Source organism: Sceloporus undulatus, chromosome 1 (assembly GCF_019175285.1).
Source record: "Sceloporus undulatus isolate JIND9_A2432 ecotype Alabama chromosome 1, SceUnd_v1.1, whole genome shotgun sequence".
NCBI lineage: Eukaryota > Metazoa > Chordata > Lepidosauria > Squamata > Phrynosomatidae > Sceloporus > Sceloporus undulatus.
In genome coordinates this window covers 110,800,582-110,822,780 of record NC_056522.1, presented here as the reverse complement: position 1 = coordinate 110,822,780, position 22,199 = coordinate 110,800,582, and the positions used below count along the sequence as shown (strand labels likewise).

The 22,199-nt window shown below is 37.8% G+C and overlaps 1 protein-coding gene across 5 annotated transcripts in view; it reads left to right on the top strand.

Annotated features, from left to right (window-relative positions):
- ARMC2 (armadillo repeat containing 2) overlaps positions 1-22,199 on the top strand; it is a 63,514-nt gene that overhangs the window by 23,159 nt on the left and 18,156 nt on the right. For all 5 annotated transcript variants that reach the window (XM_042478885.1, XM_042478893.1, XM_042478878.1 and 2 more), the window contains 7 exons: positions 456-630; positions 6,416-6,492; positions 9,720-9,806; positions 10,240-10,415; positions 14,109-14,211; positions 16,616-16,836; positions 21,687-21,832. In XM_042478885.1, coding sequence (XP_042334819.1) covers positions 456-630; positions 6,416-6,492; positions 9,720-9,806; positions 10,240-10,415; positions 14,109-14,211; positions 16,616-16,836; positions 21,687-21,832 — 985 coding nt within the window. The remainder of the gene's footprint in view (positions 1-455; positions 631-6,415; positions 6,493-9,719; positions 9,807-10,239; positions 10,416-14,108; positions 14,212-16,615; positions 16,837-21,686; positions 21,833-22,199) is intronic.

Here is a 22,199-nt window from a genome sequence, read left to right as displayed (position 1 = left end):
CTGAGAAGAGGATTTCAGAGGCTGCTTTAGAGAAATTATTAATGGTGATGTGTTTTTAAAAATAATGTAAGTAATTTCTGATTGAGCTCTTTTTCTGTACTGTTTCTTTTTCTTTTCTTTTTCTTCTACATGTAGGATATATCCTGGACCCTTTATCAGTGCAACAAGTTATGAAACATTCTTGTACTTAGTTTAGGCAGCAATGTTTTCTGTAAGGTCACAGCCCTTAGGAATAAGGACATTTTTTAAAAAAAGTTTCCTTAAAAATCTTTGATGCCAAGAAGACTGCCTGCATCAGTTCTTTTTATTCAGGTTTCTCTTTTTAAAATAATACCAAGTAGCATGGGCAATTATTATACTGTTAAGAATAATACTTCAGAAGCATCTCTCTCTGCTATTTTAAACTCCTCTTTTATGTTTATGTTGTAAGAATATTTTAACTCTTGATCCTATAGGCAAGAGACAAAATTTTGAAGAACAAGCTGCCATGAGTGATATTTCAAAAAGCAGTAATGCAAATTTTCCAGAAAAACTGACTGTCCAGATGAATTTTAAGGATAAATGTGCTCCACTAACTTATAAAGAGCATCACAGTAAGATATCACCTTCTTCTCAATTCAGCAATCAAAGGTCAGTATTTCATCTAGCCTTATAATTCTTGGACATTTTAACATTAGTCAATGTTTAAGTCAACTGTGTTATTTTTGTAACACACATATTGTAGAAAATGATGTAGGAGATAATGTAAAACATAATACAGTTGTACATCTATGATTCTATGATCTGTGATCTATGTTGATCATGTAGACTTCCATGGCAGAATGCATCCAAAATAATTCAATGATTTTACTACCTGCAGCTTGTAGATTTAAAACAATGATCAAGTCCCACATTGTATAGATGCACACATATAATTCCTAAATTTGCTTTGTTCTGCTTATTTTTGCATGGCAAAAGAACTTTTTTCCTCCACATTTTTAATAATTGAAATTAGTTTTTTGTACCCAAATGAATGCTGCTTTCCAAGGGTTTGGGCATCTAGTGTTCTTCATAATTGATGAGAATAAATGAGAATGATTAGCAAGTATGCTCAAATACTTAATTTGTAGCTTTTGTTCTTGTTAACTGCCTTCGAGTTGACTTCAGTCCTTAGTGACCCTGTGAATGAGACATTTCCAAGTCCCCCTGTATTCAGCCTCTGCTCAGGTCCTGCAAGCCCAGGCCTATGTCTTCCTTGACCAAGTTTTAACCATCTGGCATGTGGTCTTCCTCTCACTTTACTGCCTTCCACCTTTCCTAGCATCATTGTCTTGTCAAATGATTCATTTTTCCTCATGATGTGGCCAAAGTATGACAGCCTCAATCTAGTCACCTTGATTTCCAAAGAGAGTTTTAACTTGATCTGTTTTAGAACCCATGTGTTTGTCTTCTTGACCGTCTACGGTATCCTTAGTACTCTTCTTCAGCACCACATCTCAAGTATGTTTATTTTCTTTCTTTGCTTTTTTCATTGTCCAAATCTCACATCTGTACATGGTGGTGGAGAATACAGTAGCTTAGATTATCTTCACTTTAATGTTAAGAGTTATGTCTTTACACTTTATGATCTTGTCCAGTTCTTTCATAGCTGCCCTTCCTAATCCCAGTCTTCTGATTTCCTCACTGCAGTCTCTGTTTTGATCATTATTTGAACAAAGGTATGGGAACTCCTTGACTATTCCAATTTTCTCATTGTCTAGGCTAAATTCTTGTATATCTTCTGCAGTTATTATTTTTGTTTTTTAATGTTCAGCATTAATCTGACCTTGGGACTTTCCTCCTTGGCCTTCGTAATTGCTCCAGGTCTTTGTTTCTGCTAGTAGTATTGTGTTGTCTGCATATCTTAGGCTGTTGATCTTCCTTCTTCCTATCTTCACTCCTCTTGCCTCTTGAGTCTAAGCCTCTTTTGTATACGATGTTTTCTGCAGACAGGTTGAATAGATCAGATTATAGAAGGCAGCCTTGCCTGACCTCTTTGCCGATTGGGAACCATTCTGTTTCTCTGAATTCTGTTTTGAGGGCAGCCTTTGTCCCGAGTGCAGGTTACACATCAGGACAATGAGATGTTGTGACACTCCCATTCCTTTAAGGCATATCTTTTAATGATCTATGCTGCCAAAGGCTTTGCTGTAGTCAATAAAGCACATTCAGATTTTCTTGTTGAACTCCCTGATGTGCTCCATTATCCAAAGTTAATTTGCAGTGTGATCCTTAGTGCCTATTCCTTTCCTGAAACCAGTGTGCACCTCAGCAATTCCATGGTCCATATATTATAGGAGTCTTTGCTGCAGAATTTTAAGCATGACTTTGCTTGCATGGGGAATTAGTGTGATGGTTCTGTAGTTGTTACAAACTTTTGTCTCTCTCTCTCTTGTAGCAACTCTTCAGAATTATTTCTGTCCTTAAATTAATTTATCTTCACCCAAACGGATTTACCTCTACCAGCACTTTTTTTATCTTTACTTGTTGGTATCATTTAGTAATACTAGATAATTAAATGCCCTTCATTTTTGAGTCAGACTCTTCTATTTTAGCTTCATTGTGGTTATTAAATGTGGTTTGATACTCACAAATTATGGTAGTGAAGAAAAATCTGAGAAGGACAAAATGTTATACATGTGGGTTAATAATTTATAAACCCTACCTTTACACTCACAAGTAGCCAGTGTATTTAACATCACTGATTTTAAAATTATTTAAGTGCATGCTTAAAGTTTACAGAGGTTTGAAAAATGACATGCTTCTAGTATCTTGTCATAATTTGAATTTTTCCATTTTAGTTCTTTTCCCTGATTTCTTGGAATACAGTATGGTTAAAGGTGTAACCATAAAGACTGCTTTAGGCTTTAAATGTTGCCCTATTTCAAAAATTTGCTCCTCTAAGTAAATCTCAGGGGATGCGGTGGCTTAGTGGTTAAGATGTCAGTTCTGATGATTGGAAGATCAGAAGGTGGGCAGTTTGAGGCCCAAGTGCTGCATGAAGGGGTGAGCTCCAGTCACTAGTCCCAGCTTCTGCCAACTTAGCAGTTTGAAAACATGCAAATGCAAGTAGATAGATAGGTACCACTTCTCAGTGGGAAAATAACAGCATTCGGTGCAGTCATGCTGGCTCCATGATCACCAGAATAGTCCTCGGACAACGCTGGATCTTCAACTTAGAAATGGAGATGAGCACCGCTCCCTACAGTCAGTTACTACTAGACATTCATGTCAAGGGACTACCTTTACCTTTAAGTAAATGTAAATTGTTCCTGAATAATTTAAATGGAGACTTTGGAAATCCAAGAAGATTTAATTAACATTGAGATAAACTACCTGTATCCCACAAACGTCTGTGGGTGTGGCAGCTCCATAAATGGATGGATATATTTTCTGTGGAAATATATGGCTTAGGCTTGAGAAGTAGAACTGGAAGTTCATTGCAGGTTTCACAAATGACTGCTTGGCACACTGGAAAAGGCTTCAGACATAACATGATAATTTCTAAGCAAACACTTTATTGCAAGAAACATTTTTCTTGATTATTTTAACAAAATTATATTAATGGAATAAAACATATTCTTTTAAAAACCAAATGTTAACGTATTTTTATTATTATCAGTAATATAATAAAGTAGCTTAAAGAAAGTGGCATTTATACAATATAAAATTCAATACCTAGATTGGATACATTGTCTCCTGGCAGTTGTGTCTTCCAGTATAGCGTGTTGGTCTTCTCATTCAAAACAGAAGGTCCTCTGTAATTTATGTTCAATAATAGTGGCCTCATGTGGTGTACAGGTTTACTGCAGCATGTTTAGATGTACAAATATTGTTTAAAGTTATGTTTAACTTTACATCTAACATGTTGAAGAGACATGATTATTACATTTAATATTACATATTAAAGATATAACAATTTTATTTATGACCCACTTATAGACCAGTGAGATAAAGATGGTGACAAGGTCTAGGAAGAAGGAAAAGAGTCTGCTTCTGTCTTGATTTCACCTGCTGTGCCTAAGTAGTTGAAATGTAGGCATGACAGATGGGACTTTATTTTAGCCTTCAGCAGAGTTTGAAAAAAATGTTTTTGGACCATAATTCTCACAATCCTCCCCCCCCCCTCCAGCTAGCATAGATACTCACCAGAGTAGTTTAGGGATTCTAAGTACCTGTAATATAATTGTAAAAGTAAATTTTCCAATATCTCATAGAGTCATAGAATCATAGAGTTGGAAGAGACTGCAAGGGCCATCCAGTCCAACCCCCTGCCATGCAGGAAATCTAAATCAAAGCATCCCCAACAGATGGCCATCCAGCCTCTGTTTAAAGTCCTCTAAGGAAGGAGATTCCACTACACTCCGAAGGAGTTTGTTCCACTGTCGAACAGCCCTTACTGTCAGGAATTTCCTCCTAATGTTGAGGTGGAACCACTTTTCCTGGAACTTTCATCCATTGTTCTGGGTCCTAGTCTCTGGAGCAGCAAAAAACAAGCTAGCTCTCTCCTCAATATGACAAGTATTTAAACAGGGCTATCATATCACCTCTTAACCTTCTCTTCTCCAGGCTAAACATTCCCAGCTCCCTAAGTCGTTCCTCATAGGGCATGGTTTTCAGACCCTTCACCATTTTAGTCATCCTCCTTTGGGCATGTTCCAGTTTCTCAACAGCCTTTTTAAATTGTGGTGCCCAGAACTGGACACAGTATTCCAGGTGGGGCCACAATAGAGTGGCACTATTACTTCTCTATTGATGCAGCCTAAAATCGTATTAGCCTTGTTAGCTATTCCTCAGATAGCATTTATTTGTTTATTTATTGCACCTTATGTTTGTACATTTGTAGCATAGTCTTTTGGTTTCCAGAATGGATCAGTGAATGTATATAAATTTTTGAAATCCTTTCTTTAGCTGAGACTGTTAGAGAAGAAATGGACTCCTGTTTTTTGTCAACCTATCAGATTACACAGAGTGATTATGTAGAAATTATTTAGACTGAAAAGGAACAGGTGGTTAGGACATTTCCAATCTCTTTGGCCCCATACAAACAGGCCAAAATAAAGGTGCTTCGGGGTCACAATGGAAGTATGCTATTTAAATGATACATGCATCCTAAGAGTCCGAAAGCTGCACCAGAGCCACACTCCAGTCCTTAGGACTGGAGTGTAGCTTTGGCATGGCTTTCGGATCTTAAGACACATGCATCATTTAAACAGCATACCTCCAATGTGACCCGAAGCAGCTTTATTTTGGCCTGTCTATATGGGGCCATAGTATTGGTACTTAGTAGACTCTGTGAAAAAGACTTTTTGGGTACTGATAACCTAGATGTCCTTGTTTCATCAAACCAAATTCAGTCTTAGCCTAATTGGAAGAAGTTTATTTGCACTGTTGCAGGAGTGAACAACTTGTAGCCCTCTCAGTTTTTGGACTGCAACTCTCATTCTTCACTTGTTTATCCTGACTAGGGCTGATGAGCATTGCAGCTGAACAGCATTTTATTTATTTATTTATTTATTTACTGTATTTAGAGTATTTATACCCTGCTCTTCAGCCACAAAGGCTGTCACATGCTACCCACCATTGGTCTTACTCTGTAATCTATTACAAATTTTGTATGATGCCTTAAGAAGTTGATTGAAGTATAAAGTAAAAATCAGGGGTGGGCAACTGTGGGAGGACAGAGGTCTGCATTAACCCGCAGTAGAACTTGGAGGGCCACCCTCTTCAAATATTTTTTTGGGTTTTGTTTTGTTTTTTGCCCCAGATGCCCTCTAAGGAGAGGATCATTTTCATCATGTTTCCAGACCCCTGAGCCGTTTTTGGCTCAGGGAAAGCCTTAAAAAACAAACAAAACAAAACAAAACAGGAAATGAGCTGAAGTCATTTTCTGGTCACCTCTTCTTTTTTTCTTTTTTCTTTTTTCAAAAAGGATTCTCCTGAACCTAAAATGGCCTTGGGGCGGGGGGACAAAAACATGGAGAACATTTCCCCATACACCCTAGAAAGCATTTACAAAAAAATAAGACACCTTCCTGGGCCCAGAAAAACTGCCCTGGAGGGGTTTATGTGGCCTGCAGACCCCACTTTGCTCACTCTGATACAAATTCTCATAAATAATTAAAATATATGGTAACACTTCACCTCCAAAACTGTCCTGAAGTTAGAGTATAAGTCTGAGTTTGGCTTTTGGGAAGGTCTTGGCATCTGAGGTTACAGCACATGTGTATAGGACTGGCTTGGCAAGGTCCTGTCAGTTCTAGAGTGTGTTTTCCTCTTTCTGAAAAGCCTTCCCAGTTGTTTGCATGGAAGGTGTGATTGTTAGTATGTTCATTTTTTTCTCTTCAGTTTTCCATGTGCTAATCTTTTCCTTTAATCTTTTTGTTTTCTTTTGTAGCAATCCAATTAACAGTCAGGAAAGTCCATTATCAAGTTCAGACAACACAGAAGGGGCCAAATCTTCAAATAAATCAGGTACATCATATAGTCTTAGGAGTTTATTGCATTAAAAAAGTGACCTACCCCTTCTGTTTTACATTTGCTTATGGGAATGCAGTCAGGAATTATTGCATGGAAAATGCCGCCACCCGACTGCATCCCGCCTAAATCCCAGCTGCTCTTAGCCTTCTGCTTTTCAAAAATGGGAAGCTCCTGACTTTGCAAATTGGCTAGTTGAGTGCAGCTGGGGGCCAGTATTTAAGCAGAATGCAGTCCAGCGGTTGCATTGGCGGCATTTTCCGTGCTGTAATTCCCGGCTGCATCCCATAAGTAACTGTAAAACAGAAGGGATAAGTCATTTTTTCTTTAATGCAACAAACTCCTTAGTTTGCAATTAATTCAGAAGCAGACTTTAGCATTGTGTGTGTGATTCTCTGTGAACAGGTATGATTCATAATCAATGTTTTACAGTTGGCTTATTTAACAATTACAAAGAGTGTATTTGGCATTATGATAGTTAGTTTGTACTTAAAAATAAACCAAGTTTTGGGAAAACTTAAACTGAATAATAATAATAATAAAATTTATTTGTGTTTCCCCGCCTCTCCCAGTGGATCGAAGCGGGATTACAGACTGTTAAAATCAATGCATATAACACTCTTATAAAAACATAAAAAATATTACATCAACACTCATCAATACAACAGTACAAAAATCCATCAACCTTCCAGCATCCAGGGGCAAGGCAGAATATCGTTGTCAGCAAGGATATTGGTCTTCATTCTTCGGGAGGGAAAGCTTGACAAAAGAGTACCGTTTTAAGTCTCTTTTTAAATGTTTCCAAGGGGGTCATGAGATGGAGCTCCTCAGGTAGGCTATTCCAGATCCACGGGGCCATTATAGTAAAGGCCTTTTGGAATGAGGAAACATATTTGGAAGATGGTGTTTCCAATAAGTTCTTACCAGATGTTCTGAGAGTGCAGGGTGGATCATACGGGGAGATGCGGTTCCTCAAGTAACTCGGGCCCAAGCCATGTAGGGCTTTATAGGCGATAACCAACACCTTGTATTGTGCTCAGAAGCGAATAGGAAGCCAATGAAGATCTCTCAAGACAGGTGTTATATGGTCAAACCTAGATGCACCAGATGCACCAGTGACCAATCTGGCTGCCATATTTTGTACTAACTGAAGCTTCTGGACTTGATACAAGGGTAGCCCCATGTAGAGCGCATTACAGAAATCTAGACGAGAGGTTACCAGAGCATGTACCACTGTTTCAAGGTCCCTTCGGCCCAGGTAGGGTCGCAGTTGGCGTATCAACCGAAGTTGATAGCAAGCACTTCTGGCCGTCGCATCTACTTGAGATGTCAACTGCAGGGACGAATCCAGAAGTACAGGGCGCCCGCGCCATACGCAGGCGCTCCATACGCGGCCTTGAGCATACGCGCTCAAGCCGCGGGGTGCGCGCGGGGCAGAAGGGGCGGCTCATCCCATTCAATTGAATGGGGGCGCTCCCCCGTTGCGCCCCACGCGCGCCTGCGCCACTGCGCCACCACGCATGAGCCCCATTGTTTCCAATGGGGCTCGAGCATAGGTGGAATTCACCTTACGCGGAGGGATCCGGAACGGATCCCTCCGCGTAAGGCGAGGACGGACTGTACTCCTAAACTGCGAACTTCTTCCTTCGGTGTTACCCCGTCCAGGACAGGTGGAAAAATTTCCTTCCCTGGGCCTGGGGAACCTATCACAAGTACTTCCGTTTTCTCTGGATTCAGACTGAGTTTGTTTTCCATCATCCAGCCCATTACCGACTCCAAACAGGCATTCAGAGGAGAGATGCCATCCTTAGTCACTGCATCAGTCGGAGACACAGAGAAGCATATTTGGGTGTCATCGGCGTATTGATAACACCACGCCCCATGTCTCCGGATGATCTCTCCCAGCGGTTTCATGTAAATGTTAAACAAAGTGGGGAACAAAATAGCTCCCTGAGGGACACCAGATTTCAGTTCCTTCTTGGAGGAGCAAATGTCCCCCAACTGCACCATCTGGAATCTGCCCAAGAGGTAGGATCGAAACCACTGGAGCACAGTGCCCCCGATGCCCAACTCCCTCAGGCGTTCCAGAAGGATACCGTGGTCAATGGTATTAAAAGCCGCTGAGATGTCCAAGAACACCAACAAGGTCACACTTCCCCTGTCGATGCCCAGGCGGAGATCATCAACTAAGGCAACCATGGCAGACTTATTGAATTACGGTTGAATTATGGCTTATTCCTTTTGCCAGCTTCACTCAGGATCATGGAAACTCACGCAGATAGTGCAACATTGTGTTATGTGAGAACTGGCGTGTAGTATTGGTTGAGCACCACTGAACAGTCATTTAGCCATTTCTTGTTAGTTAGGCAGTCAAGCAATTTAAATATGCTAAAAACCTCAGTCTTTTTCTGCATTTCTAAGAATGTAAAGTTATTAACATTGTAAGACACAGAACCCTAGTGGATTAGACCATTGCCAGCCAGATGCCAAAGGGAACTCTACAGGCAGGGCATGGGTGTGTTGGCAGCCTTGCACTGTTGTTCCCCAGAATAATCTCTGCTTTCAGAGATTAGCAGTAAACACTTTCCCCTATAAATACATTTTATTAGGCTATGATCGCATTGCTGTTTAAAATGTGGTTTTCCCATCTCTTAATGGACGCAGTTCTTAATGGCTCTTCGGTGTATTTTTGCTTTAGAGGAAGGTGAATAGAGAGGAGTAAATTTGATTATTTCAGAACAGAAAGCTCCAATTATCTGCATTAGAGTGCATCTATAGTCCCAGTCCAAAAACTATTATCCCTTATTCATAACCCTATGCACTCAATAGTTTGTGTTTTCAGTACCTGATTCAGAAATATATTTTTTGTGGGCAAGAATATTAATATGTTATACATTTCCTGTATTTATAGTCAGTACAAAAGCTATGAATATGATCAGTAAGCCACTGGGATGAAAAAGATGTCAAACTTGGTAGTCTGTCTTGATTAAGTTACTTGTGTTTGTTTTACTGTTGAGATAGTTGAAGATGCATTCCTACTATTGAATCATGAACTTTTAACCTTTTGGTACATTGCTTTATTTTATTATTTTTAGCTGTGATAAAGTTGCAGAATAATAAAGTGGTAATACTTTTAAAACTCGTTCTACTGTACACTTGTTTTGCAGGGATTTGAAGATGAATTTTAATATGTTGTACTCTAACAATATGTTTACTCATTTTAGAAAATAATGTGGATGCAGATGAGACAGAAGAGGAAGAAAACTACTGGAATATGAAAGTTTTACCAATTTTACATGAGTTAGAGACTGGTACATAATATTTTCCCCCCTCTCAAACATTTTTTGGTTTTAACAAAATAGATTTTTAATACTTATTTCCTGTATTTCATTATTTTCAATTATAATTTTCCATTAGCTGTACATATAGTAACTAGAGGAAGCAAATAATAAAATAGTCCCACCATTGGCTTTAAGGTATAACCAAAATTTCCTTGGTATTTGTGGGAGATATTTGAAGTAATATTTAAAAGTTTCAGATAAGAAGTCATGAATAGTAACAGTATGTATGGAGCTAGTTTGGTGCTGTAATGTTGAATTTAATTGTGCTTGATCCTGAGTGTTGTGCAATATCTCTCTTAGAATATTTTGTTCATTTAATTTCTATTGCGTCTTAGGTGGAAGGGTTGGAAGCTTATTACAAATTGATAATTATTTTTGCTTTCTTCTTTTCTGCATCAAATAGAGGACAATGTAGAAAATCTTTGCCATGCTTGTACTATTCTCTATCAAGTCTTGGAAGAAGGAAATATGCTTGGCAAGCGATTTAAAAGGCGAAGTTTGTGTCTGAAGACTTTATACAAATTAGTTGACATCGCTTCAGATTCCCTCAGCCTGAAACTTGCAAAAATTATTCTAGATGTAAGTTAAACAAAGGGTGCATCCAGACTGATTGAAAAGTCCCAGATTTTGTTCCTGTTCTTTCCAGTTTTATACTTGTGGAAAACAGTTTATTTTAACCCAGTATAAAATTGGAAAGAACAGGAATAAAACCTGAGTCTCTGATCATACTGGGAGCTGACACAAAATATTCTGGGATAAACAGACTGTGGATTTCCAAAATAAAATTGGGAAGAAGATGAACTCTTTAATCAGTCTGAATAATTTGTGTAATCATAATTATTTGCAGAATGAGTAACTGATATTACAAAATATAATAAGTATTATAACTGATATTACAAGAGTTTTCCTCCTTCTCAAGTCTGCTCACCCAGACCTAAACACAATTTCTTGAAAGGAAACCTGATCCAATACTACTTCCTTTTATGTAAGTGTACCTAAAATATGCCATAAAACCAGCCAATGTCAAAAATAACAATATATTCCTACTTGTTCCTGAACAGCTGGCAGTACACCAAAGAGATAAATAACAAAATAAACCTAAATAAAAATAAAATAATTAGTTGTTATTATAATTATTCGCATACTTCCTAGATTAAAAGGCATGTTTTCAAGGCTTATGTGTTGGATCATTGTAGAATAATGTGTATACAGTAGTTTAAGCCATGAAAGACTCTTTTGTACTTTTCTTACATTTAACGTTGATTAATTTGGTAGCCAGAATTAATCTCCAAACTTTCCTTTGGAATATCGCTGCCATAGATATCCAGTACTAATAATGTTTTTAACATTATTATGCTTGCAGTCCTTGTTTGTATAATTTGTGATGAGATTGTTTATCTTATATTTAAGTACATGTGTGAAGCTGTAAAAACTCTTCATTCAGAAGAAACATTTAGTAGACTCTTCCAATGTATTTATTGCTCTTAATTATTTCTAAGAACTACTGCTTGATTATCACTGATAGGCTCCTCCAAGAAAATGGTTTGGCTCTGGATTCAAGGCAGAGTCTCATTTTGCACAATTTATAACTCGGGGGTGGAAAATTCCCAATGAAAGAAGTGGCTGGTGCAACAGTACTGATTAAAAAAAACCTTGGGTGTGTGAATGGTGGGCTTGAGGGCTGGCTCATCCAGACTGGTGATCTGTGCCAATTTATGTCATTTAAGTTTGCTTCTTGACATTCCTTTTGTTTGACCTATCAGGAAGACTCCTGTGTTTGACATTTGTGTTTTACCATTATGTTGCAAATACTCATTCACAGATTAGCAGTTGAAATCCTCATGGGAAAGTATGCTGGGTTCTCTTTGGCTTTTGTGTGAACACTTCATCAAATATATCTCCAAATTAAAAAGATGTATCAAAGATTAAAAAAAACAGAACTCAATATAATAATTAGAAATTAAGAATTATTATTAATTCCCCACCCATGCACACATATTGATACTTTTCAAAAACAGGAACTACACATGGTAAAGCCAAATTGGCAATTGAAAAGTACTGAATTAAAATAGTTTTATATCAGATCTGAAACACAGATCCAGTGTGTGTATAAGTAGTTTGCAGTTAGCTAACTAGGAAATTAAATGTCTTCTATCATTAAGAAATGATATACAATGCTGCTGTTAATTCATTGATTAAAATGTAATCCACAAAAAAATCCTAGAAGAAATTTCTAAATTAAAAAGGGACACAGGGAAGACAATCCAACAGTTTTGAAGCATTAACATACACTGTGAACAGCACTGAAATAAGAAAAACCTTAGTTTAACAGAATATTTACCAGAGGCTCAATAGGTGGTTCAATTAATTTTATTTTAAAAATTGGCTTAAATGGAGTTCAGAGGTATTAGATACAGGACATTGAGACATTATCCATTTTGAAATCAAGTTGCCCAAAAATAGGGAAATTAGTTGAAAAGGATTAGTGTAGTTAGTTAATTTTTAATATACTTAAAATGTAATTCAGTTGCATTTTTGTGGGTATGTGGGAGAATTAAATAAGCTTATGTTAAATTGCCGTTTAAATTTAAGTTAAGTACCTGGGCAAAAAGTTTAATTTAGATAAAGCTGAAAATTTTTATTCATTATTGTACTCCTGCTCCATCCTCCCTCATCCCTGCTTTGAGTTTGAGAAGAGAAAAATGCAGCAACATTAATTTTTGAAAAATCTGTTTCTCACCAAGCCCAGCAAAAAAGATGTTCTTGTTTCCCTTGTCTCTTCCTCTTATAATCTTATTCTTTTATTCTCCTGGTTCTCACATGGATCTTTGGTTCAAGTGAAGGTCTTGATTGATACTTCCACAGTGTAATCTGGGGCATTTTTATATCAGTTTTAGTATGATAGTTTTTATTCAGTACAGAAGTCACAGATGAAAGACATCTGTATATGTTAGTTGTCATGCCAAATATAATTTATAAAAAATATGATTATAATGAATACTCAGCAATAGACTTGTTGGTTGTTATTCTGGGATCATCTTGTTTTTTCTTTAAATGTTTTGTAAAAGGTGTCAAATTATTTTCTTCAGCATAGAAAAGTTGAAGTACATCTGTGTGACTGGAGCACACAAATATAAATATGATATTTCTTTAAGAATTGCTGTGCTCTTAGCACAAATTGCCCATGAAAGACAATATTTTTTTAAAAAATTAAAACTGCATGTGTTAGAATTCTGAAAGATACAGGCTGTTCTGATTTCATTAGTCCTATGGTTTTCTGTGGAAGAATTAAGGTTGTGCTTAAATGCCGGAGTGAATTTTTGTTCAGAATTCCATGTGTGCTTTTCATCTCCTCTCAGTCGTGACCACTGTGTGTGTGAAGGGGAAGAAGGGTATTAGTATAACTTCTGCTGAGAAATTCAGATGCACAGAATTTTGTAAGCAATGATGTCAGAGAGCCATGAACAAGCATCAACTGCACTGGCTCTCTCGCACGCCTCCTCCCATTCTGTTCTGTTGTTCATCCTGGTTTCTTTAAAGCTGAGTTTCTTCTTGCTTTCAAAAATGAGAACTCCAGTTTAACATCAAGTCACTAACGTACACTATGATTGGACTGTGCTGGTTAGTAAACCAACATTAAACCAGAATCATATTTAAGATACAAAATCCCCTTGGGCAATCTCCTTCTGTGCTTTTGTTCATTTTTCTTACCTCTAACAATCTTGCACCTGATATATGGTCATCAAGGATTGCCTGGGACGCTCTCTCTTTACCTATTGGAGTGTCCCTTTGATGGGCATGTATGGATTAGATGAGAAGCTGGTTAGTATCAACAAATATTAAGTATACGAAATAAGAATTCCAGAGTTAGGTCTGTATTCTTCAAGAGAGCTTCAGTTATTCAGCACTGCCCAAGGGATTCCCATCCAGTGGTGTTCAACAGTTGTCTGAACTCTTATACCTGTTCCAGTATACAGGAATGTTGTCAGACTAGACAGATGGATAAGGACAGAAACTTTCTCTTGTTATCTGGAGATCCAATAAATTCCATTAGTTTACAATTAAAAGTGACCGTGTGTGGTAGATGTTCTGCTTTCTGAGTCACTCTATGGGTTACCAGAAACTACTAGAAACTATGAACTGTGCATAAAAAGCTTTATTATAGAACTGCACATATAAAAACTCTGTAGGCTGTTATAAAAACAGTTGTAGGATACAATCTAGCTGATTACATTGACAATACTTTATCCTTTTTTGCCATCTTCTTTGCAGCTAAAAGTGAGTGGGAAGAATTTACTTAATGTTTGCAAACTGGTATTTAAAATAAGCAGAAATGAAAAAAATGACTCCCTCATTCAGAATGACGGGATATTAGGTATGTACTCTATTGTATAAATCTTACCGTTAGTAGCACCTACTGGTTTTTTATGGCAAGTAAGAGAAAATACACTGCTAGTATGTGAGAAAAGGTAGAAATACAGTACTAACATCTTTGATAGATTTTCATGCTATGTTTGGATTCTATGGCCCGTTACAAACGGGCCTAAAAGTGTGCGCTCCGCGCGTGCTAGAGTTAGAAAGGGGCATCCTTTCCGGACGCCCCCAACCCTAGCACGAGCAGAGGATGCACAAAATAGCAGCAGCCTTTCCACATGGCCGCCGCCATTACGACTTCATGACTGCGCTGCCTCTATACAGGGCGGCGCGGACGTGATGTCGTCACGCCACGCCAAGGTGCATAGTGCACCCCCTCCCCGCCCGCAAAAGGAGCTCCGAAACGGAGCTCCTTTTGCCGTTTGCATCACTGGGCGCAGCCTTCAGACGGCTGCACCCAGCAACGCAGGGGAGAAAGCCTCCTCCCCGCCGCCGCAGGGTGTCCTTGGGGCTTGAAGCCCCAAGGACATCCCTTTCCAGGCTGCGGGGAAGGGGCCTTTTGCCGCTTCCCTGCAGCCTGGAAAGCGGCGAATTGGGGCCTCAGTGGCTGCCGCTCTGGCCACTGAGGCCCCAATCCAGCTGGGAAAGGGGCAGGTGCATGCCGCCGCTTTTCGGCAGTCTGTAACCCGCCTATGTTTTTCCCCTTTGCTCCCTTAATTAGATTCTAAACATAGCGTTATCTGAATTTTCCCAAATAGTTTATTCTGTGATCAGGACCACAAAATCCACTGACTAAAGTATGTCTTGCTAAGATTCTAGATCACTTCCTGGCCCAAATCCCTGCAGTCTTGCCTTACTGGACTGAAGTCACAGCTAGTGATGGTTATCTGTTCTCTCAGCCAGAATAAAGCAGACTGATCTTTCCACCCATTCCCATCAGTCATCTCCACTATAACAATCAGAAGGAAGATCTCTGTCACAATTCCTTCATCCACCAGAAATCACTTGCAGGAGGTGGTGGAAACATCTGTCTGCTGCAACCTGATCAACAGGAGAACAGATCTCTGTCACTCTTAATGATTGCTTTCCAGTGAGGCAGGATTCAGGGACTCTAATGTTCCCTACATATTCCCTATGCTGTTGCCATGATTGTGAATACAATGCACCCATGCCAAGTGTGGGCTTGCCATCCACAGTTTGATCTTCCATGGACTGCAAGCCCCTGCCTTTTGAATGGGCATGCACCCATTGAGAAGAACAGGATTTAAGGTCCTGCATTTTTTACTATCTGGAGGGATCTGGAATGGATTTCCTGTGGATAGCAAGGGTGTACTATTTACAGATCATGAACACAGATCAGTTACAGATTTGTAACTCTAGGTTGTGCAGCCAAAATATTTAATACTTAAGGAAAGAAGGAAACTTGCTAGTTCCTTGACTTAGACCTTTGGGGCTCCAGTGATTCACAGCTGAACACTCTCTAACTGTCTTGAAGCTAGTGAAAATCTTACCTGGAGTAATCTGAAGAACAAGCACCTTTGGGGACTAACCAGTTTTTTAAAGTTCTGCATGTGCACATGCTCCAAATTACTCCTCTTCAAGAAAAGGTGGCTTCATTCCAAAGGAATGGCATTCATGTATGCAAAAGAAAAAAATAAAGAGAAAGTAATAAAGAAAGATATACAGCTAGTTTCTTCAATCAGAAAGAGAAGGTGTTTCTATTATAAATGTAATTAAAGTGGCTCAGATAGTTAAGTAATAAAATTCTGAAGTACATAGTCACCAACCATTTTTCAATATCATTGCCAGCAGTTTCCATAATAAGCCATCTGCCTTCAAACTAGAATAATAAAGCAAACCTTTGCTAATATACGTCTAAAAATGATAGCATTTTGCAACTGTTGGGAGACACCCAGTTCTGTATTCATGCAGATTGCTTACATAAGGGGAAATCTCAGCCTTTTTTCCCATGGCAATCCCCTGTGTCCTTCGAAGAGTCTGGAATGTGGGGAAGAAATTTACAGTGAGAGTGGGGACCTTGGTGGTGGTGGTATGGAATCAAGTAGAAATAGCTTGTGTGGATAGGAGCTTCAGTCTCTTAAGCTGCCTCCATCAATTTTCCTCCACTGTTATAGTTCTTTATCCCATGTTTCAGACCTTTCCTTAATATTCCCATAGCATTTGAAGCCTTTTGTGGTGCTGGGGGCTCCCATGGGAAGGAATAAGTGGGAAATTTGCCTTGTAGAAGTGTTATTGTGCTTGTACTGCAATTGGATACTACCCGTTATATTACAGGTCATTAGATCACTTCACATTAAAATGCCTGAGTATTATTCTGTAAGAATGTGATCAGAAATGGCTCCAGAATGAAACATTCATCTTAGCATTTTTATTTTTCTCCACAGATTCTCTGCTTGAAATTCTGGGAACTGAAGACCTGGGAACAAATACTGAAGCCTTTCTCTATTGTATGGGTGCTATAAAATTCATTTCTGGAAATGCAAGGCTCCTTAATGAGATGGTCAACAAGGGAAGTGTTGGGATGCTGGTGCAACTAATGAAACAAATTAATGACATTGATGAAAATGATGCTCAGTTTTTCAGTCCAGGACACCTCTTGGTGCAGGTCAGGGTTAAACTTTTATTCCAACAAGATAACATTCAGGGGTAGTATACATCCTGATGAAATACAGTAATTCTGAATACTTTTAGATGATTTTATCAAGATGGGACAAAGTTATTTCAAATTCTTCTTGGATTGCACACAAGAGATAACTTGATAAAGGAAAGGTGAGCCAAACAGTGGGATTGTGGTCAGTCGAATAAAGAATTATACACTTCCTAAAACAATTGCATATCTATATGAATATAGAGAACTGCTTTCTTTTCAAGCTTTCATTAGTAAGACAAGCAAAAATAGCAGCCTGTGATTTGATAATGCCATAATTATGACAAACCACAAATTCCAAAGTTCATGTGCTTTGAACACATGGATTTTGGCTTCTTGAGATACAAAAGAGGCTTTTGCTAGTATGTAATTCCTTCTCTCCTTCGTTCTCACTGTGCAACAATGGAACACTTTCTGTGTTCACGAACCAAAGTTTATTTTTTTATCAAAACAAGATGTTTTTCATATAACAAGTCAGGATTGTAATCTATGGTTAAATGTTTATTTAAGACCCTGCTCTGTTCTGGTCCTGTTAACCATAGTTTCCAGTTCTGAAAGATATGTGGTCAATTGAAGCAAGTCTTCAAATGTGGCACACTAAGATGGGAGGACAGAAAGGATGATGACAAAATGGCACAGTCTTTTTAGTGGCTTAATCTCAGGCATGCTGATTCATTATCTTATTCTGGAATTAGTGGCAGGAAAAGAAATAAATGCCATAGGCACACCTTAGCCATGGGTTCCTGAAAGTCACAAGCTGTCAGCTGTATAACAGCAGGGAACTTATTTACGATACACACTAAGAGACGTCTGGTGGCAGATTGTAAAATACTTAGGATGAGTTTGAATAATTATAATTGCTAGGGCCTTATTGAAAAATATAGTGGCACTGTGAAGGGATGGCAAAAAGTAGGCATTTTATTCCTGTGAGTGTTCTTTACATATAGGAGAGGTTAGGCTGGGGTGGAAGGGTAAGGAAGAGGAAGAAAAGAAATGGAATCAATATCCCCCCCTCCCCATTGTATTATTTAAGAGGCATAAGCAAGCTACCAGAGAAGCAATTTCCAGAGAAGATTAGAAAAGGGATAGAGAATCAGTGAAGCAAAGAAAGACAAGTTGGATGTTCTATACAGTATAGCAATAATAGTGGATGAGAAAACTCTTGTGCCAGTATGGATATTGATGATGAAACATGGAAACTGATGCTTGGCAGAGGAAGCACACAAAGCTCATTTTCAAAGCCTTTTTATGTTAGTGTAGCTGTAAAAGACAGTGGGTCATTAGTGACATTCTTATCAAAATGAAATTCTCTGTTTTGGTTGTGTTTGACTTTATAGACAGTTTTTTCTTTGCTTTTTGGAATAATTGTAATTTTGTATTAACCATTATTATTATGCTGAGGTCATATTGCTGTGAAACAAGAAAGTTATATAGATATATATGTGGGGGCGGGACAGAGAATGGTGGGAAGAGAGAAAGAGAAAGAAAGAAAGCTATTTTTGTATGTATTTGGAGCAGACTTCTTGTTGCATTTTGAATGACACTTAAATTTTTATTTAAAACAACAGAAAATTTGCCCTGAGATGGCAGTTTGACCATTAACTACTGTAGCGTATTGCTTTTCCTTTTATCCAGGTTCTCATACTGAAAGATCCAGTTTATTAAGAAGGTTTTATATATGTTGAAACCAGAAAAAACATCACTAATAGTGTTTTTGATGTTTTGTTAGATAAGCTGTAGTGTGTATAACCTCAAATCTCACATTTAGAATGTCAAAAGCTCAAGGATTTCCTGCTGTATTCACTTAAGTGACCTGAATCTGAAACTTTAAAATATAATTCTATTTAAGAAATAATTAGACATCAAACAGTAATCCCAGAAATGTAATACTCTTATCTCAGAAGACATTTGACTGAGATTTTCAAAATAAATAATTGGAATGTCTATTGTATTTATTAGGAAATATGTATTTTGTATTAATTATATCTGTAACACCAAAACATTTTGGATTTAGCAAAAAATAATGATTTGATTTTTATAATCATTATATAATTATTTTTGTTAACATTGTTTGAAAGGAAGGGCAGAAACTAAAGAACATATTAATACTCCTCCATTTAATGTCATCCTCATAGCAACGAGATTTGCTTCTTTGTCATGGTTAGTGTGTTTCACACATCTGGATGCAGACCCATACCTGTGAATGCACAAATAACCCCTCAAAGAAAATCAGTTTCATGTAAACAGCCTGTCTATCCATGACTTCCAACTTATTTAGAAGGCCCAGTTTTTGTAACTGCCCTATTTCACACAAGTTCAATAATATTTTTTATTAGTGGTTTTCCTCAAAAATGACTCCATCCCATATTGTGAAACAACAGCATTGCATTTTCAGTAACATGCCAAAGGACTCTCTAAACAGTAATAACATTTAAAAAATAACTGTAATTTTTAGCATTCCTTTATCGTGGAATAGAAATAGCTATCATTGTTCTGAACTAGACGCAACTTATCTTCCTTCATATGTTCACAACTTTAAAAAAAAGTTTGATTAATTCTGTAAAATGGCTTATATCCACTCTTAAGCAGAGGAGCAAGACATCTTTTTAAAAAACAGAAAGATTTTTTTAAAAAAAAATGCTAGTCTGGCATCTGTCTGCATGTATGCAAGTACATATGTATATGATTCCCTTTTTGGTCATAGTGCTCAGAATAAATTTGATGCAAATAAAATAATGAAGACCCAAATTTGCACAATAAATATTTCCATGACTGGAGCTCTCAGTCCTTCACATATCAAAGGTCCCTTTGCAAATAGAACATTTAATGATCCTTCTAAAACAATTGAGCCTGATACAGTAACAACAATATACTTTATTATAATCCAAGCCAAACGGTTGCAAGGGAATAGGAAATCAAGAAAAAAAGAAAAGACAGCTCACAAGTACAAAGATTCCTGTATATACATGGGTAGCAATGTATACTATACAGTATACAAGAATATACTGATAAGGAACCACTGCTGAAGATACTAGAGATGAATGTCTACATCTAACAGTGGTGGCACCCAGAAGAGGGCCTCATAATATTTGGAATAATAATAATATTTTTATTTGTATACCGCTTTTCCTTCAGATCAAAGCGGTTCACAACATACAAGCTACATGTCACATGCTATAGCAATACAATACATCAACAGTGACATACAATTCAACATACAATTCAACAAAATTCCTCAAAAACAATGTACAAAGCAGTCAAAGCCAACAGTTGAGGCTTGTTGCCGCTGGCCTGCCTCTCTCCCCCTGAAGATGGTGGTCAGAAGGAGGGCTCTTAGTCTTTGCAGGCGAGGCCTGTTGTTGTTGGCCTGCCTCTCTCCCCCTGAAAATGGTGGTCCACCAAAGACTTTTTAACCCAGGGATCAGGCCACAGACTCCAGATCCAAGTCCAATCTGCCAAGTTCTGAAGGCAGTGCTCTGTTTAATATGCTCCAATGAGACAATATAGCCCCTTACAAGTTAAAAATAGGACCTTGAAATTAGGTCAGAAACAGGCTCAAAGGGAAATCTTTTAGTACTTGTGTAATATACTCCATATATGTGGCCCTTGACACAAGCTGTGTCACATTTGACGCAAGCTAAAAATTTCCATACTTTATTTAATGGCAGTCTTGTACAAACTTTATACAGAAGTAAAGTTGAGAGATTACTGGGGCATGGGGAACACAAAGCCTGTGCTGTGTGCTGATGCTGATAAAGGGAATTTCTCACCACAGCCAACACTTAGCAACCCAAAAGCAAATTTATATCCTGAAGTATGCCAGATGGTACTTCACTCCAAATTGAAGACAGTCTTCTCCAACAGTGTTATGTTGTCAGTATGTGAAACTAAACTGTTTCCAATGGAAACAGCTAAGTAGTCCAGGAGCATCATTAGGATCATACTCTGCTGTGTCTCTCCTTGCAGAGATAGTCTCAGCCAGGTTGAAATGCATTTTTAGGCAGTGTGGGTTCATCTAGGTTAGGAGCAGCTGGAACTATTTAACTGTTTCCCATTCCAGTACTTTAGCTATGTAGGAAAGGACTGTCACTGATATAATTTAATTTGTTGCCTCCTTTACTTTATTGAACTCTTTCCTGTATTATAGTTTTTTTGTTGGTTTTTCGGGCTATGTGGCCATGTTCTAGAATATGGCCACATAGCGTGAAAATCCCACAATAAACTATGGATGCCAGCCATGAAAGCCTTTGACTTCACTTTCCTGTATTGTTTTGTATTATTTATATGTATTATGCTATTATTTCTTAGATTGTACACCATGGGCAGGTTTACTTTATCCATTTTAATGTTTGTATGTACAGCGCTGTGTAAATCTACAGCGCTATATAAATAAAGCATAATAATTAATAATAATAATAATAATAATAATAATAATAATAATATACTGATGTTACTTTCCTAGTTATGAATAAATACTAGGAAAATAGAGTAAAACAGTAAAACACATAAAGAAAAGCAAACAGATTAATTTATCTCCAGGAAAGGAGCAAAATACCAGTCTTCTTTAAAAATAAAAAAAGAAAATGTGACCTTCACTGACCCATATCCTGTTTTTAAAATTTAAACTTGTATCATTGTTCATATACTAGCTCTTAAATAATCCATAGGGTTTCCTTCATGTCTGCAGAGTTCCATAGAGCTCCCATCAGAGGAGGTTTGGGCTAGAACTAACCTTGTTAAAATTTTAGCGGTGTCTGGGACTCATAATAACCTGATGATTTATTCATGTTCAAATTTATTTTCTCTAGCTCACTGCCATTTTGCGAAACTTGGTTGACTTGCCTGAGTCAAGGAGCAAACTCCTGGAATATAGAGCGATTCCAGAGCTCTGTCTGGTATTGGAGAAACATATAAGTGATAAGGATGTATGCACCAATGTGGCCAGAATATTCAGGTAACTTTCAATCTAAAAAGCAAACAAGAAATACCATGTCTTTAAAACTTTTTATCAGCAGCCAGTTCTTTGTCTGTTAAAAATAATGACCCCATACAAATTTTGGTTTATATACCTTTGGAAACATTATATACCACTGGCTTATGTTTATGATCACTTTGTGGATCTTGCTATAAAGGGAAGAGCCTCTTGTGCAATGTAAACCGTATGTGACTATAAACATTACATAATACACAGAAGCAGATTGTAGCCATACTATAAGCACTGAGCTGCTCGGCTTTCCCACTGTTACCTATGTGAGGTGGCTTCTGTTTCCCCTGTATAGTCCAAAATAGGACTTGACTATGTCCTACAGTCCATGAACAGC